The sequence below is a fragment of the Motacilla alba genome, chromosome 7 (assembly GCF_015832195.1).
Source record: "Motacilla alba alba isolate MOTALB_02 chromosome 7, Motacilla_alba_V1.0_pri, whole genome shotgun sequence".
NCBI classification, from domain to species: Eukaryota; Metazoa; Chordata; class Aves; order Passeriformes; family Motacillidae; genus Motacilla; species Motacilla alba.
In genome coordinates, this window is record NC_052022.1 from 6,380,169 (window position 1) to 6,398,613 (window position 18,445).

General features: G+C 37.0%; 1 protein-coding gene across 2 annotated transcripts in view; it reads left to right on the forward strand.

The window, feature by feature from the left end:
• Window positions 1–16,516, forward strand: part of DARS1 (aspartyl-tRNA synthetase 1) — a 36,775-nt gene extending 20,259 nt beyond the window's left edge. For both annotated transcript variants that reach the window (XM_038142466.1, XM_038142467.1), the window contains 10 exons: window positions 388–447; window positions 8,187–8,298; window positions 10,065–10,199; window positions 11,116–11,263; window positions 12,177–12,323; window positions 13,319–13,361; window positions 13,995–14,075; window positions 14,554–14,665; window positions 15,072–15,143; window positions 15,882–16,516. In XM_038142466.1, the coding sequence (XP_037998394.1) occupies window positions 388–447; window positions 8,187–8,298; window positions 10,065–10,199; window positions 11,116–11,263; window positions 12,177–12,323; window positions 13,319–13,361; window positions 13,995–14,075; window positions 14,554–14,665; window positions 15,072–15,143; window positions 15,882–15,973 (1,002 nt within the window). In that variant the 3' untranslated portion in view covers window positions 15,974–16,516. The remainder of the gene's footprint in view (window positions 1–387; window positions 448–8,186; window positions 8,299–10,064; window positions 10,200–11,115; window positions 11,264–12,176; window positions 12,324–13,318; window positions 13,362–13,994; window positions 14,076–14,553; window positions 14,666–15,071; window positions 15,144–15,881) is intronic.
• The last annotated feature ends 1,929 nt before the right edge of the window (window positions 16,517–18,445 follow it).

The window sequence follows — 18,445 nt, forward strand, 5'->3', positions numbered from 1 at the left end:
TTCTGGGGGTTTGTTAGGTTTGCATTTTACTTCCTTTGTGCTATCCAGAACTGTGTTCAACATCTCTATAGCTTTGATGTCTGCTGAACTGCAGTAGAAGGTCAAAACCAGAGGGTTCCCAGTCTTGTGTGTGTCTGATGCATCCTCATAGTTGGTTCTGCCTGTGACCTGTGGGAGAAGTTACGCCTTGAACTTTTCTATGCTGCCAGTTTGCTCTCTGTCCTTTCTAGAATGATCTAGACATTCAGCTGAACATAGAAATAACCCTTTGCTTTTAGCCAGAGGGTGTTTTGTTTTTCTCCATTGATTCTGGTTTTTTGAGGTTTTGATTGTGTTTGTTTTTTTGATGTATGTGTATTCAGTATGTGCTTTTGTGCAACTGTTTAGGATGGAAGAGCTACTGTAAATCAAGATACAAGGCTGGACAACAGAATCATTGATCTAAGGGTAAGGAACATGCACTGCAGCAGGCTTGCATGCACATGTTTATTCTTCATATTTCCAATCCAGAAAGCAATAAAAGTCATGGATTTGATGGAATTGTATTGTTGGCCAGAAGAAAAACAAACAGTGTGTTTTTGTGGTGTTGTAAAAACACAGGATTTTTGAATCCTAAATGTTCACCTTTATTGACATTAATTAAAGAACATATATTGGTAGTTCAAAGGCAAACATTGATGGTTTGACATACGGCTGCGTACATCTGGGCTTTTTAGCTGCAAGAGTCAAAGGCGACTGAATAGGCACAATTTAGAGACAACATTTTTTTCTCAGACGTAGTTTTTGTTATCCTAAACCTGTAAAGAGCTTGGTTTTGAAGTAGAAGATGGAAGTTCTGAGTTTTAACAGGCAGATGAGGTGCTGTAATCCATGCCTTGCCAGGGAAATTATACCAGGCCATGATACCAATCTCATTCTCTCTGTTGTTTCCACAGCATTCATGTATTTTCCTTTCTTTTCGTGAAATACCTTTCTTTATCCAGGTCATAGAGACTCAACCTGTGAATTCATAGACCTCCCAAATATTTACCATTTCTAATCAGTAACAAAATAGTCTCTACTAAATTACTTACAGAACTTTGATTCTTTTTTAATGAAGCAGCAGCTAACATTTAAGTGTGTAACTAACTGACTTGAGGCATCTTGGCCTTTTCCTAGGCTTTTTGGCCATTTTAGGCTCTCCACAATAAAATTTTAATCAACAGTGAATGAAGACTATGCATAGCTCATTTTATTTTTGATGCCTAGTACTGCCTCCACAGTTCTTGATAATGGCAGTTTCTCAGTAAATCAGTCTTTGCACCTGAGAAATGAAAACAAAAAAGTAATTTATTGGAAGATTTGGAAAAGTTCTGACAATTTTCTGAGACTTATAGCTTTTCAACATCTGATTTCCTTATTTCAGCAACTAAAACTACTTGTGTCAATTGTTTTACTTGTACCAAAGTTAACTGCCTTTAACTTGACGTTATTTACAATACTGAGTAACTTCAGTCTGTGGTATTTGTCAGGGTACTCAGTATCTCATCATATTGGTCTCTTAATCTGTCTTAAATTAAGCCTTTAATAAAAAGAATTCTATACTAATGATTGAAAGTGAAAATCGTTTGAAGGATCATCAGCTTATGGTAGTGCTAAGACAGTGTACTGAAGTGAAGGGGAGAAATCTGGGATGCCTGAACTGCAGGCTTTGCTTGAATATCTGGTGATGAAATAACCAACAGCACTCCAGAGAAACCTAAGAAAATCCATTATATTGAAAAAACACCTGTATAATAAACTGAAAGGAGCCATGAGGCCCAAAGAGAACAGAAAAATTATACAAAGGGAAATAGCATTTAAAAGTACTGGGTGAAAATGACTTGGAGGTATCCTTGGCTGTAATACAGTTGAGGGCATCTGCAGAGCAAAGCCTAAGAAGGTAAATAGTAATGGAGAAAGGAGGAAGACTCATGCCAGAAAGAACACAATAGATGGAATGGAAAGGGCTGGACTAAAGTTCTAGCCCTGTACACATCCAGTAGTTCAGCATGACTATCCCAATACTGTCCCAGTCTGAAATATCTTGGTCAGTACAGCAGTAGGGCATTAGTTGTCAGTATTCTGCCTGGAGGGTGCAACTGCTGACCTAAGTGGATGTTGCTGTAACCTCTTCTGTGTCCCAACCACTGTTGGGACACCTTTTCTTCAGCAATGTCTGGCACCTTGTTTTGAGCTCTGAACCTTAATTCTGTGTTAAGAAGCTGTTTTTCTCCATAGCTCCAGCAGCTACTGCAGTGTGGGGCTAAGCACCTGCTTCATGCTGAACAGGAATTCAGGTTAGCTTTTCACAGAATTGGTGGCAGGGTGAAATGTCAGCTCTCAGTGCTGCAGTGTCTGTGTCTCATGCTCTGCATACACCTGTGGCTGGGTGTGATCTGGCCACAGCTTGCCCATGGTTAGGCTTGAGTATCTGTCTTGCCTTCCTCCTCTGCACAGAAGAAGTTTCCATCTCAGACTGTATCACATTTCTGTGTGTCTTTTCTGTTGCACCTTTCATTATGTGTTTTAGAGCAAAAGCAGATTCTAAATAAGGTATTTTAATCTTTTTTTTAAAGAGAATGCCAAACAAGCAGGAAAGATATTGAATGAAGAAAGGGGAAATTTCAGTGAGAACACGTGCATTTATATTTATATATGTGCATCCTAAGCACTGTGTGTAGTGGAATCACAAGAGTAGGAATACCAAGAAACCCAGAAAGTAGTAATTGATTTTCAGTGATTTGGTTCCATAGATTGGAGCTACTGGAGTACAAATGGGGCTTCAAAGAGCCTTTAGTGTTTCAAATGCACTGCATAAGTAGGCATGTCCTAAGGAGGATTTGCAAACATGATGTGTTATCTGAAACCATTGTTCCCACAGCTGTTCTTTCTAGGAAAACTATATCGTGGGCAACAGGGAAAGATTTTAACAGAATAGTTCTAATGGAGATGCTGTGATGGCCTGTTCCTACAAGTGTGGGAGGAAGTCCAGCCACAGCTAAATGTATCATCTAGTTCTGGTTTCCTCAGTGCCCCAGTTTTTTAAGGAAGACAGAAGTCACTGAACATCAAAAATAGGGATGCTGTTATTTTGAGAATGATTTACCAAACTAAATGCATAGATCTTGGTTAGGCTCAGACTAAAAAAAATCGTTTGTATGCAACTAAAATAATTCTTGTCCATTTAAACACAGTATTTAAATCAGTGAAGTAATTAGCTAATTTTAAATAGTGATTAACAAAGGAGTTAACTTGCTAGGGCCATGTCATGATGAAGTGGAGCTGGGAAACTCAGTTATTACATGAATGAAAAAACCTGGATTTCCGAAGATAGCATCGCTCCATCCAGCTATGATGTATACCAAGGAAGGTTTGATTATCATGCAATCCAGCTATGATGTATACCAAGGAAGGTTTGATTATCATGCAATACAAGGAGTGTAATTAATAATAAGAAAATTACATTAATGGAGATGAAAGATGCAAAGTATGTGGTGAAGATTGCAAGACTTCCACTCTTGTGTACATGTGGAAACAGACTGAGTGTTGCAGTGGATCATTACCAATCTTGCATTTTGTTTGCTGACAAAGATCTCTCAAAAGTGTCTCATAGTTTAGTTTTTTTAAGGTTGGGGGTGTGAAGTACTTAAATGCCAAGATGCCAGGCTACTGCTGTAGTTGTTACTATGAGGTATGGAGAGAAAATTTGGATTATTTAGGGCTAAGGCGCTTTGAAAATCATTTCCAAAGAATGACTGCTGGAGAAGAATGAACCTGTTCCTGGTGGGTTAACTCATAAAATACAGATACACCTTTGGAGTAGAAAAGTTGGGGTTTTAGAGAAAAGAGAGCTGGTAAGAAGAAAGAAAAGTCCTTGTATGGACTAGATTTTCTTTCACATAACCACAAGTTACTGTGAGGAAACCACTGTTGACCCAAGTATCTATTTTTCACAATAGCTTAATGAAAGTTAAACCACTTGATCATAGGGATGTTTGATTTACCATTCACTTACCACAACAGTTAAAAAGGGCAAAGTAGAGAGACCACTGACTGTGTTTTTAAATTTTCACTTTTCTGCTGTTCTTAAGTTTTGCTGAAGTATTCGGTGGTGTGTAGACTTCCCATGTCTGTACAAAGACCTGCAGAAGTCATGAAGTTCTGTGGTACATGAAAAGTAATGAAGAAAAGACCAGTGAAAGAAACACTAATTCTTGGGTTTTACTTCTCAGTTTGAAAAAGTCTGAAGAAAGAAACAATTCAGATTCACCCAGGTTTATGGTGGACCTGACTGATGTCCTTGCTCTGGTTTATTTTTTGTGTTCAGCAGGACTTTTATCTCAATGGTATCTGTCCAAATGTGACTTGAATTATATGCCTTTTTGCAGTCCTGTTGCTACAGTTGTGTCTGCTATTGCCCAGCTCATTGAGACCAAAGCAAAGCATTTGTAGGGGCAGTATTACCCTGTTTATGTTGCTCAGGGTAGAGCATTAACATTAAACTGCGTCTTTAGTAGTTTATGGATGTCAGACTGTGTTCAGTGATAATCCAGCTGTACACTGATCTTAATGCACTTTCTTTCCAAATGCTCGATTACTTCAAGCTTGATTTCAGTGTGTTGGATTCAATTTCCTCATTGCAAAAGCTGTGTTTTTCCTGACTGAATCCAAGCTGTAATGGAAAAGCAAATGTACAGTTCATTTTCTTGTGGGCAGTGATTTGGCAGAGTGTACATACACAGTCCCCGTTGACTACATACTCCTTGTTCATATATTCTTGTACTATAAGTAATACTGAAATTTGAATAAAAGTTGACTTCAGTCACATTGGGGTTAAAAAAATTGTTATTTAAGATAAATTCTGTTTCCTAGCAAAACCTTCGCATGTCCTAGGTATAGTGGAGGGATTGCAAAATTAGTTACATTATTTAAAAGACTGTATATTACTTAAAAGCATATAGATTCCATGATTTAGCCAACTATGTATTTGTGGTTGTTCCTGGTGGAAGATAGGTAGCTACAGCAGGCAAACAGAAAAGCAAAAATGAGGGGAGAGCAGAACAAATTCTGCAGCTGATGTGAGAGTAAAAAGAAAGTTCACAACTTCTCATGTCTGAGAGTCGGTCTCACCTCTCTGAGGTACGATCGTGTTGGTGTGAACTGCTCTCAATTCCACTGAAATACATTTGGCAGCACACGTGGCTGTTGTTCTGACACTGCAGCTTGTGCCAAATGAAAAAAGTGGTAATTGTTTTATAAGCTTACAGGGCTCAGTTTTATCATTAATGTCTTCCTTCATGGCATCTGAGTAATAAACACACAGGTGAAATTTAAGTGAGGGTATAACTGAAACTCATACTTCAGCATTGTTACCTATATGTTTCTTCTGCTGTCTGTAACAAAGGTGATTATTGAAAATAATCAGGTTTTCTGTACAATTAACTTTGCAGACCGAGTGACAACATTAACATTGTTAACTGCAACAGCATTTAATTATCATAAATTTGTTTCTGTTTCTGATTAATTCTTGAAGCAATATTGACTATCTTTGCCATAGTCTCAGATAAGATAGTTTGTCACTATGTATGTGGAAGGGTTCCTATTGGAGTAAACACTACCCAAGAAGAATGCCATGGCAAAATCTTATTTTAAGGCAAAGGTAGAAATCAATTAATTTTGATAGCTGTCTCTGTCTTTAGTTTGCTGTATTGTACCTAAGTGTGGAAGCTCAAATTGAGACTTACTTACCATTGTACAAACATTGCTATATATACACCAGCATCTCAGTTACTGAATTATTTTCTTCAAATGAATTTGTTCTGTTTGTTTTCTGAACATCACACCAGTGCAAAGAATGTTATTAAATCTGAAAAGTTTTTTCTCCATTTTTAAAATACTTAGAAATTGTAGTGGCACATAAAACTTTTGAGGTCCTTAGTTTGACTCAGCTGCAAATTGTCAGATGCAGTTCTTTAGGAGCTTATCTCAGATGTCTTGTGGGTCTGTTTAATTCTTACAAGGAGGCTGCAGTATCACAAATTCCCAACAGTTATCCATGTTGGTAGTCTCTGAATGAATGGACACTGAAACTCAGCCACCTTTGGTGAAAGAAGAGTGGTCTTGTCAGATCTAATTTGAGGTATTGAGAATTGCTGATTGTTTTTAGTCTGCAGTTAAATAAAAGCTTCAGTGTCCCGTTCTGTGAGTTTGGCTGCTTTCATAAATGCTGTTTCTAAGCCTAACTTACCATTATAGATGGCTTAGGAAGACAGAATCCTTGTCCAGCATCCTCACAAAGGACAGGAGGAGTTACTGCCTGACCAACCTTTGATACTGGAGAGATGTGTTGGGTATTGGCTGGCTGTGTTTCTGTGCACAGGTGTATGTCAGACCCTGTAACTGCTTTCAGACTGGGTTTAGCAACCAGTTTTCTTTTTTTCCTGGGGCTGTTTGACTTACTACTGCATTCCCACCTGCTCTGGCATGAAACTGCTGTTGGTTCACACCAAGAGTAGAGGAGGCATTGTTTCTATGCTGGTTTTTGTTAATGTTACACATCTTCTCACTTAGCAATTTTAGACATGTCTAGTACATCAAAAACTTTATTGGGAAACTCAAATGTGACTTAAAGTTGTCAGCTCTTTTACCTTTCAAGTAGGAGGTGGTTAAGAAGAAAAAATCCCTTTGAATCATCCTGGTACTTGGATGTTACACTGCCAAATTATGCCCATAACTCAGGTGAAGTCTTACCATATGTCTTGTTCTGAGAGACCAGTGTGAAAAAGGTGAAAAACTTTTAGGGTACTTATGTAACTGTTGCTCAAAACCTCATTTCCTTCATTTTGAACATTTGAGTAGTGTCTGTGGTCTATCAGACATGTGGTTTATCAGACAGTGAGAGCTGCTATTATTTACTAGTCTCAACCACTTACCGCCTGAACTAGTTCATTGGTCAGCTAAAACAGCAAATACCTCCCAACAGCTCCAGATCTGCAGTATTACTGCAGTTTTCTCTTTGGGTCTGTTGGTAAAAGGATGTCTTTATGTTGCAGAGATGATGGCTGTAGCTTTATTTCAGCATTTCTACTGTCTGTCTGTCTAAATTTGGCTGCTTATATAATTTGTTTTGGTTGGGGGTTTTTTGTTTTGTGGTTTGCTACAGGAGTCATGTGAAAAAGCCCACAAGGCCTTTCTTACCCTTACTGAAGAGCTGGGTGCTGTTCAGAAAGAGAAGTAAACAGTGTTGTGACGCAGGTTGTCGTAAAGAACCGTTTTCTTGCTCGTTTGCAGGAACTCGTTGGTCTTTTTGTACCCTTTTAGGTTGCTCACTGTCACCTTTGAGATGCTGAAAGCACAAAATCAGATATGACTTCAGTGCTGACACCTTGCAGTCTTTGCAACAGTAACTAAGGTGGTTGTTTTATTCTGTATGCCAAAAGTGTTCCAGGAATGTTTAGTGCAGGTATTTGCTATCCAGATGTGCAGCTCAGTTGTGTCGTGTGCATAAACAAAAAAAAAAATTATCAATTCAGTTAAATATACTTCTGTTTTCAGCTAAATTTACTTTTTAAGTAAGGTGAAAAAAAGTTGCAGTTCATATCAGCAGGTGTTATCTGGGCTTAGATGTTGGAAGTGTAGACCTTGGGTTTTGAATGTTTTTGTGTCAGTGTTGTACATGGCTAACATGTGGCTGTGTTTTTACATGAAAAACCTTGTATTTGGTAGCCTTTAACAGACAGACATTTCTACCTTATGTAAGTTATTAATGGCTTTGCTTTTGTCATGCACTGTGTTCTGCAGCTGTTCTAGTTCAGTGTGCTGAAAGCTTTTTAATAGATTTAGTACTTTTATTCAATTTCTTACTGTAAAACCTTTATTTGCAGAAGCACATCTCATAAATCAGAGGGGTTTTTTAAATGTGGAATTGACCATAGTGCCTCATTTATAACTGAATATGCTATTAATTGAAATTAATAATTTCTCTGGCTTCCTTTCCTGTTTCCTTCTGTGTAACAGACAATTATGGATTCACACTTTTCACTGTTTAGTAGCTACAATAATCAGGTATTCCTGAGGGAAGAAATTCATCCTTCCAGCTGTCCAGAAGAAGTAATAGAGTCAGGACAAACTAACATAGGATTCATTATTTTATCTTCTTCTTGTAGACCTCCACTAGTCAGGCAATCTTCTGCCTTCAGTCTGGTATTTGTCAGCTTTTCCGAGAAACTCTTATTCGCAAGGGATTTGTGGAAATTCAGACTCCCAAAATCATTTCAGGTATTGTATATGTGATCCAGCAGCTACAGGTGTGCTTCTTTTGTAGTTGCTCAGTGTACCTATCTGACAAAAATTTTTTTATTTAAAAAACATACATTTTCTTTCTAGCCTTAGATGCAACATAGCAAACTTCTAGCAGGTGTCAGAGTTGGTCTTTACTTTTCTCCTGACTAAGGCTATTAAAAAAATGACAAGAAAAATTTTATATATATATATATCCTGATGTAGTTTGCAGTGCATATGAATGTTTAGTTGTGATCATATGCATTATTCTTCAAATTAGTGTTCTCAGTGCTGAGCACTGCCTGCTCCATTCGCAGTCTTAAAAAAAAGTCTAATTTAGATTAAAAGCATATTCCATCATAAAGATGTTGCAACAAATGTGGTATAAAATGTGATGCCATTATATGGCACAATTTGTCACTTCTTCAGCAATTAGAATGTGGCAGAGTAGAAGGTGGTAGACCTTTTTCTTTTTGGAAATGTGGAAAAACAGCTTCAGCCTTAAAGTCTGAAATGTAGGTACTGCTTCTAGTTCTTTTGATTTGCTGTACTGTTTTCAGAAGTCCAGTGGCTTGATTTACTGATGGAGCTTTTTCTTCCATCTTATTGGTGCTCTTTGAGGTTTTGTTGATGCCACTAAGATGCATGGTGTGGAAAATCAGAGCAGGACATTTGTATTACTGTGTTATTGTGTGTACATTCATAAAGTGCACATCTTGCTTACAGAATTTTATGCTTCTGTTTTTATATTTTGGAAGACATCTCTTGACTGAGATAAAAAGTGCGCTTTTTAACAAAATGCATGTAAGCAGCTGTTCTTTCAACATGAAAAATGTCATTGAACTAGAAGATTGGATGGCTTTTTCCTATGGAGATAGTTATATAGTATGAAGTACTAAAAGGCTTCCAGGTAGTTTATTTCTGTAGGACCTTTGAGGAGGTGTACAGTGTCCCATTGGAAGCAAGCAAACATCCCATTGTTTGGATAAGACCCTGTTTTGTAAAATTAACTAAGTCAATGCAATCCTTACTAAACTTCCAATTTAAACATCATAACTGTTTTAAGATATGAGGTTTTTAAAAGTTACAAGTGTTAGGCCTCTGCACCTCTCATGTCACACACTGGGAATTGGCAAGGAGAAGTGATGCAGTTTTGGTCGGTACTTTGCAGTAAGGGAAATGCATGTGATCCTTGTTCCTGTAAGTGTCTATGAAAATTGCCTCAAACTGAGAAAAGCCTTTATAGCTTTGGCTCATGCCTTCTGGTAAATATGGGATTGCCTGTGAGAGATATTTATGCCTTCAGTTACAGAGGATGGTCCTGGCAAAACAGGATATGCACTTGGATCTCAGGGTTTGCAGTGAGCCCCTGGCAGCCTGAGCCACTGGCAGAGAGATTGGTTTCCACAGAAATGTGGGGGTGCAGGTAGATGTGTTAGTACAGATATGTATTCTCTGCTGTTCTCACTCTAAGGTGAAGCTCAGCTGAAACAGGAACATTTTAAGATACCCCAGCTAAATTTGCAAAAATTCAAGACAAGGTGTGACAGTCCTGAGCTGCAAAATTTACCTTGGCATGAATGGATGGATGCAAATGTATCTTTTTCCTCTAGTATGATTTGAAGAAAAATCTCTTTCTGGTATTTAAAAGACCAATAATCATTCTAATTGATTATTGATAATTCTAATTGATTTTCTAAATTTTTTTTAATAATTGCTTCATTTTATTTCAATAATTCCTTATAAAAGCACTTGCTTTCTAGCTGCCAGTGAAGGAGGAGCCAATGTGTTTACTGTATCCTACTTCAAAACCAGTGCCTACCTGGCTCAGTCCCCACAGCTGTACAAGCAGATGTGTATATGTGCTGACTTTGAAAAGGTTTTCTGTGTCGGGCCAGGTAAGAAAAGCTTGGCTTTATGCAATGGGTGAAGTGTGCCCTGGTTTTAGCAGCTGTGGTACAAGTAAGATAACACACACAAAAAAGCTTTGAATAGTTTCACTTGGTGTAGTTTCTCTTGCCAAACCAAGTTTCAGTTGAGGCAACTGGTGACAGTAAAGTTGACAGAGAAGTTGCTGTACGTGTACCAAACAACATTACTGAGAACGAGCTTACTTTTAACTGTCAGTAAATACTAAAAAAGGAATGATTTCCAGTCCCATGCTCTCTTTCTTAAATGCTGATAGGACATGGCCTCTTTAAGTGGCAATACAATAGTTTTTTTCAAAGATTCTCAAATGATTTAAAGATATCTAATCTCTAAATTCTGAAAACAAGGCAATAACAGTGCATAAAACAAAAACAAGACAAAAAAAAAAAAAAAAAACCAAAAAAAACAAACCAAAAACAAAACCAAAAAAATATTCCAGGTAATTCAGTAGGTCTTAAATTTCTTGTTAAACACTTACAGATGAGTCATGGTTTTTGGGAAGATGTGTTTATATTAGACTCATGTACCTATCCCAGAAGACACACACGTGTACAAGTCCATTTCCTCTGAAAAAGGCAGTTTTCAAATCTGAAAGTTCTTGTGTGCTTGAAAGCTTGTCTGTTTTTTCCACTCGTGTTTGTCAGTCTAAGCAGAGATCCTGCCTGTCTGTGGGTTGTGTCTGTCTTGTATCCTTTGAGTACCACTGCAGTACAGACAGCTGCAGTAATGCTGTCACTGTTACAAATGATGCTCTGAGGCTGCTAGTTATATTTGTGTCTTTCAGTGAGATATTCCGTGTCTATCTAACCCAAATGATGATTGTTATTTTTCCAACTGAAATGATAATTTCAGGTCAGTTAGAATTTCTGTTGTTTTATTTTACAGTATTTAGAGCTGAGGACTCCAATACACACAGACACCTGACTGAGTTTGTTGGTCTGGATATTGAAATGGCTTTTAATTATCACTATCATGAAGTGGTAGATGAGATTGCAGATACCTTGGTGCAGATATTCAAAGGGCTTCAGGAAAGGTAATAAAAGCATTTCCTTCTTTTAATGAGCAACTTTGTTTGTTTTACATCTCTTGCACTGTGGAATGAAATAGACCAGCCTTTTATCCTCAGTTTATCAGATAATCATTGGTAATCTGATTTACAAGAGAACTTTGAAACATGTTTTTGCTTTGCTCTTAACTACTTCTTTGTGCCTGATTCTAAGGTTCAAGCCATCATAGGCCAGTAAACTGCTTTTATCATCTCCTGGAGCATGCTGGCTTGCACTAAGAAACTTGCTATCTGCTGTTAAAAAGGACTTCCTAAGATAATTGACCCATCCTTAATTTAAAATTTCCTTCTTTTTTTGCCACTACTGGTAGATTCTGTTTCAAAAATTATTTTAATATTTACTATATAAGAAAGTTTTCTTGAATAAAAGTGATTAGACCAGCCTGCATTTGTTCCATGATAACAGCAAGGATTATTTTCCATTATTCACAGTCTAACTCATTAAAAAGCCAGGCTAGACGTTTAGGAAGTGGTGTCCATTTGCTTACAAATTAGACTGTTTTGCCAGCAGATATGCAAATCTTCATCTGTCCAGAAGGAAATTTCTTGTTTATATTTGAATATTAGTCAAATCAAAAAAGAACCCAGGTATATACTACACATCTAAGGGGTGATTTCAGTGTCTTTACTGTGCAAATTTGACAGAGTCGATTATTTCTTATAAGAGGGATTAAACAGAAGTCGTAGTAAAATATTAACATCAGTGAAGTAGATGCATTAACTTTGTTGAAACAATTCATTACAGAATTTCTCCAGAAGTGGTTTTAATAGTTTTTATGTTGCAAGAGGGACCTCTTGTGGCAAAATCACAAAATCCTTATTAGGTGCAAGTTCTTGACTATTTTGTATTTGGCTTCTGTTCTTGTTTCTTTGTCTGTAGATTCCAAACTGAAATTCAGACAGTGAGCAAACAGTTCCCGTGTGAGCCATTTAAGTTTTTGGAGCCAACTCTGAGGCTGGAATACCGTGAAGGTGTGGCCATGCTTCGAGAGGCTGGTGTGGAGATGGGTGATGAAGAGGATCTCAGGTACTTGGCAGGATGTAACTGTGTCAGTCTTGGGAAAGTGGTAGTGAAGTGTCAGTTTTGTACTAAGCACCTGGCAGCCCTCAATAAGGAGCCACAGCTTTTAGAGGAATAAACAGCACTTCTGTGCAGATCTCTTGACAAGTAAATGAGTGGATGTGAAAATAATCCTTTCTTTTAATGCAGACTATAGGTACAAACTCTGAAATCTGACAGAAAATAACTGACAATATAAAGTGAGAGCAACCTGAACCTTCTAAGGAAGAGAAGTGTTTCTTTGTCCAGCAATTGCAGTCCTTCACATGAATTGCCACATGTCTTTGAATAGGATTAAACAAAAAGATGCTGCTGCCTTAAGGTCTTTCTTTTAAGTAACACCTTTCCATTTCTTCTTTCTACCTCTCAGAAAAATGATTAAAAAAATCTTGATGAATTTTCATTAATTTACTGAGAGATGGTTTAATTAGCAGTTTATATATAAACTTTACTAAAGACATTTAATGAATTAAAAGATTTCTGTTCTTCTCTATAATATATACAGGACCATTAGGGTACTGTGTGATGTTAAATTAAATGATCTGTGCATCAAATAAAATTTCCATCATAAGAGTTTGATGGAGGAAAATAATTTCCTCAACAAGTGTTCGTGTGGCCCTCACTGTGTCATACACAAGATGTATGGCAATAGGAAATAGAGTACACAGTTCTTTAGTAATCAGAATATGGTAACTAGGAAGAAGTTATATTGACAGCAAGAATATTTTTAGGTGTCAGTTAATTTGTGGGATTTCTAGGACCAACCAAGTATTTAGAAACAAATATATATACTTAATTTTGCAATTTCTGTGTGCACAACCCAAAACAGAGAGAAACAAGTACTAGGTTTTCTAAGGGTCAGGGTGCAGCAGCTCTGTAGCTTGTAATCTTTTGGGCTTTGTGAAGTATATCATCAGTACAAGTTCAAATCATTTCATTTTAATGATGGTAATCTTTTTCAGCACACCTAATGAAAAGCTCCTGGGACGCCTGGTAAAGGAAAAGGTAACAATTATTTTAGAGTAAATAAATTTGTCACTGAATCTGAAACCTGATACTGTGGAGTCATAGGGTTGGTGTAAATACCTACATGTAAACAGTATCTCAGAACATGCAGAAGTTGTGAAGAATTTGTGATTACCATTTTTTAATTTACTGCATTCCCATTTTAGTGCTGTGTATTTCATCCACCATCAGTTTTATGTTTGTCATTAATAAGCAGTTTCAAGCCATTTTCAATCTTTTATATTTATTTCTATCATATGTTGTACTGAGAACACCAGACAGGCTAGTATGTTCCAAAGCCACTTCTTAGGAGACTTTCAAAAAACAGTAAAGCAGATTCTAACAAAATCTATAGAAGATGAGACCTTTGGGGGGAAAAGAACCCCACATTGTGTTACATCAAAATGTGTTACAGCAACACATTTTACTGTTCAACATTTGTAAGTTTACACTAGAAATAGTATTGAAAAACTGAGAATGAATGCACCACTTTTATTGATAACTTAGACAATATTGTGGGAAGCTATTGGGAAATTTGTTTTAATTTTATTTCAAAGATTGATTGGTTCTGTCTTTCTGTTACTTTTTTATGTAGTTTTCTCTTGTACTAACTGTTCTAAATTACTTACTCAGTACGACACAGACTTCTATATTCTTGACAAATATCCTCTTGCTGTGAGGCCTTTTTATACAATGCCAGATCCAGCCAACCCTGTAAGTAAAATTCCTTGTTGTCAATGGGTTTTCTTTTTTTTTTTTTTAGTTTGAATTATTCCATGTAGCAATAACTTGACAATACAGATAAAGTGTATTAATACGATCATAACATCATTGAATGGTTTGGGTTGAAAAGATCATTTAGTTCCAGCCTGGCTGTAATTAAAATTATGATTACAAGGTCAGGTCAGGATTTCATGACTTGTCAGATGTTTTCAGTTACTCTTCACTGGTGAAAACATACTACAAAGAAACGAGCAAAAATTGGGAGAGTTTTATGAAGAAGATCTCCATGGTCAGACACTGCTGCCATCACTGAAAATTGGCAGAAACGTTCTTCCAGGGCAGCAGATACTTTAGGAGAAAATCTGCTTTTTTTACAGCTTTGGATATCAGAAAATTAAGTTATTGAGAGGTAAATATTTGCAAACTATGGAACTGTAAGTAGGAAATAAACTCCTTTTTGTGTTTCCAGAAAACCTCTAACTCGTATGACATGTTCATGAGAGGGGAAGAGATCTTGTCTGGAGCTCAGAGAATTCACGACCCCGAGCTGCTGACAGAAAGAGCCAAGCATCATGGCATTGGTAACAAGCAATTTAAAAGAATATAAGTTCTGACTTGATTTGTGTCCTTTAGAGGAAGAATTTGGGGCAGAATTTGTTCTATGAGTGGTAAAATGAGAGTTCTGTTTCATTCTTACTGTTAATCCATCTAATTCTGTTTAACGACCTAGAGTAAGGTATTCGGAAACTAGTGAGTCTTCCAGCAACACTTTGTTGAATATTATTAATAAATAGTTATTAATAAAATTATATAACAAAATGGTTACAGTCATAAATTCTAGATAGCTCTGGACAATTTACATGTTCAATGAGTAAAATTCCACTGTTAGTTTGTAAATTTTTTGTTGTGCTTGTAGTCCTGCAGTCACTTGTCTGTTTGGCTTGGGGTTCATTAAGCAGGTGAGAAACCAATATTTTTCTTTCCTAGATTTGGAGAAAATAAAGGCTTATATTGATTCCTTTCGGTTTGGTGCACCTCCACACGCAGGTGGTGGAATAGGTAAGTATCTGGTTTTTGTTTAGCCTGAGTTTAGCTTAAACTGCTCGGTCCCAAGCAGAGCTCAGTATAAAATTATGAGTAGTGATCTTGTTAGGTCACTATTTGTGGGGCTGTTTATCCTGGAGAATTTAAGGAGAGAAGTTAAAATTTAAAGATCATCATAAAATAAATTGGCAAAATACTGATGCACAGTCTGGTGAGTTTAAAAAGAAGGTGATCACAAGAAAAAGTGATCACTAGCCAGGCACATCACTTTCAAATTTGACCACTGAGGAAAATTTAAAGAAACAAGAAAATAGTGTATTATGTATGGAAAGTCACTATCATACCAGCAGCCACTGGTCACTATGTGTTTGATGAAGGTGCTTTGCAGTGAGGAGAAATAAATTATTGCTTCTTCATCTGTTTGGGTGCATGCAACATTTGCAGGTAATCCAGAATAATTTAGGCCAGTTAGAACTGACATCAAGGAAGCTGAAGCTGCATCTTTTCTTCAGAGTGGATGGTTCAAGCTGTTCCAGGTGGAAACCTTAACATAGGAGCTGTGTGGAAAAACAAGTGTGCATCTGGGTTCTACCCATCGTGGCTGGAGTGCTTATAGCCCCAACTTATAGGGTTATACCCCCACTTATAGGGTTAGGAAGTGTGAGGCTGGCTCCAGCTGGGAAGGACCTGCAGGTCCTTTGGGCTTTTGAACAAAGACTGACAGTGCTGATGGGCTGTTTTCATCTGCTGTAGGGCTGGAGAGGGTAACCATGCTGTACCTGGGGCTGCACAACGTCCGTCAGACCTCCATGTTCCCGAGGGATCCCAAACGCCTGACGCCCTGACAGGAGCTGCTCTGAGAGTTGGGAATGCTCTGCCCTGCAAATAGGATCTGACTGCAGGCACAGCCCCTGCTGCTGATGAACGTGTATTGATTGATTGGAGCGTTATGATATGCAATTAAAAACAAAATTCTCCATTATTAAGTGCCACAGTAATTTTTTTTATCCTTAGTTGTTTATTTAAAGGGAAATACTTTAACAGATCAGGACTCTTTGTATTGGCAACTGCACATTTTTAATGAAAATGGGATACTTTGAATTAGTATTTTAGTGCCACATTAAATTGTATCATTTTTCTAAACATTTTAATAAATTATGCAATAACCATTTTGCATTTTTCACTTATGTCAGCAAGATTGAATATTCTGAAGTACTGCCTTCAAGATAAAGTGACTGGATGCTTGCAATTTAAAAATCTGGAGAGACCAGCCAGTTGATAATTTACATGAGTGTCACGTAGGGAAGCAGGTGAGAACGTTCTTAACAAGAAATCTTCGTAAGAAGTTGTTAAAATAGATTGAAATAAAGTTCTCAAAGTAAATTAGATACAAGTCTGGCTTTTTGCTTTGTATCCTCGCAAAGTAATGAATCAGTAAGTCTCAGTAAGTCCTTCTTTGGTTTGTTTTTTTTACTGATGTAACACCTGTCTAAAGCTTAAATTTATTTTTCTGTCTTCTCCCCATTTTTTTGGAAGTTGTATAAAAGCCATGGGCCTGGTCTTTATTTTATATAACTATTTGAGAATGGTTGCAAGTTTACACTTTCTCATGGAATAGACAAAGAATATATAATACTCTCAGAAAATAAATGGGTAGTGAGTTTGAGGACAAGTCATGTGTTTTCCTGCCTGACCCAGCCTCTGATATAACAAACAAAACAAGGATTTCGTGCATCTTCTATGAAGGAAAAAAACCCTAAATTATGTAAGCCAATCTATTTCAGGGTGGTTTTTTATTTATAAATGCTGTGAACAGCCCAACTTTGTACACTTAGAGAAATTGAGTGTTTCTGTAAGTCAGAGTAATTCTGAAATTCCTTCTAGACATACTTTTTCTTAGATTATTTACTTACTGGAACTCCTCAATTTGCAGCAGTGCACAAAGCTACTTCTCCTCCTCGTCCTCCTCCTTCCAAGCCAGAGGATGTTCCCTGCATTTGGAGAGGCACCAGTGAATTCTGAAACTTCCTTTTGTAGACTGCATCTGAGAGTTGGTTTTCAAATTTAAAACATTTTGTAAGTGTTGCTGCCAAAGAGCAAAGGATTAAATTCCTGACTTGGGTATTGCAGTAGTTGCTTTAATATTCATACATATTTGTAATTCCTGACTTAATTTTTGTTTAACATTTTCCATGAATAAGCTTCCGGTAGGAGGTACGGTGTAGATGGTCTGTGTTATTGTTGCTACCTTGATTTTTAAATGTCAGAGAAGTCACATATTGGTTATGCTACAGAAAGGTCAGTGAGGCTGTGTGTAAATTGTGTAGAGTTTCACAAAAGGGCAAATCATCTTTGCAGCTGCCATTGAACAAGACTTAATTTTAATGTCTTATGACAAGAGTTCTCCATTAGAAAACAATCATACTAAAGGTCAGTCAGGTAAAGTACTGGAAATGTAGAAGTTAAACTTTGTTTAGAAGTCACAAAATTCAAGGAATAACACTTAGCAGCTTTGCTTATGAGTCTATTGTAATTAATATATTGTGGAATCTTCCCCAAATTATTAACTTGAAAATCTTACATTGTAACCAGTTGTACTTTGCAAAGCTAAGTGGATTATAAACACAGTTCATTGTCACAGACTTATTACTGATGAATCCAAGTTTCAAAACAGTTGTTTATTTAGCTGAGCCAACTGGAATGAATTTAATTTAATTACCTTTGTTCATACAGAACTGGTAATATGTTCCAATTTGGATGTGCATTCTTCTAACCAGGAACAAAATTACAGACTTAAATTTCCTGTCTACAAAAAAAAAAATATCCTGGGTGCTGTTTCTTGCTTTAGATTTGGCAGCAGGTTTTGTGCATACATGCCTGTAACAACTGTGCTTATACCAATTCTTTTAGGAGTTATTTAAACTCATGCTGTAGCTTCATTTATTCACAGTAACTGCACAAGAACAAGAATTCGGATGGAGGCCCCGATTCCTTTGTCTGCTCAATCCATTCATGCAGCCTTTCTCAGCTAACAGAAAATAATTATGATCATAAATCAAAATACAAAATGCATTTGTCCTGAATGTCATCTAAACAGGATAATTTAATAGGAGCTGCACAGTGCTAGACCTTAGTTTGAAATTCTGTAAATAATAAAGGTCTAGAAGACTTTTATGGTGTTTTGATAGGTAGCAAGTCTGCTGTAATAGTTCTGGAAAAGTAAAACCTGTACTGTCCTTTATTTCCAGTAACTTGCAGGAAGTTTACCAGTTTACAAGGAGTCCACATTGCTGCTGCCTCTCCAGGTAAAATGGGTT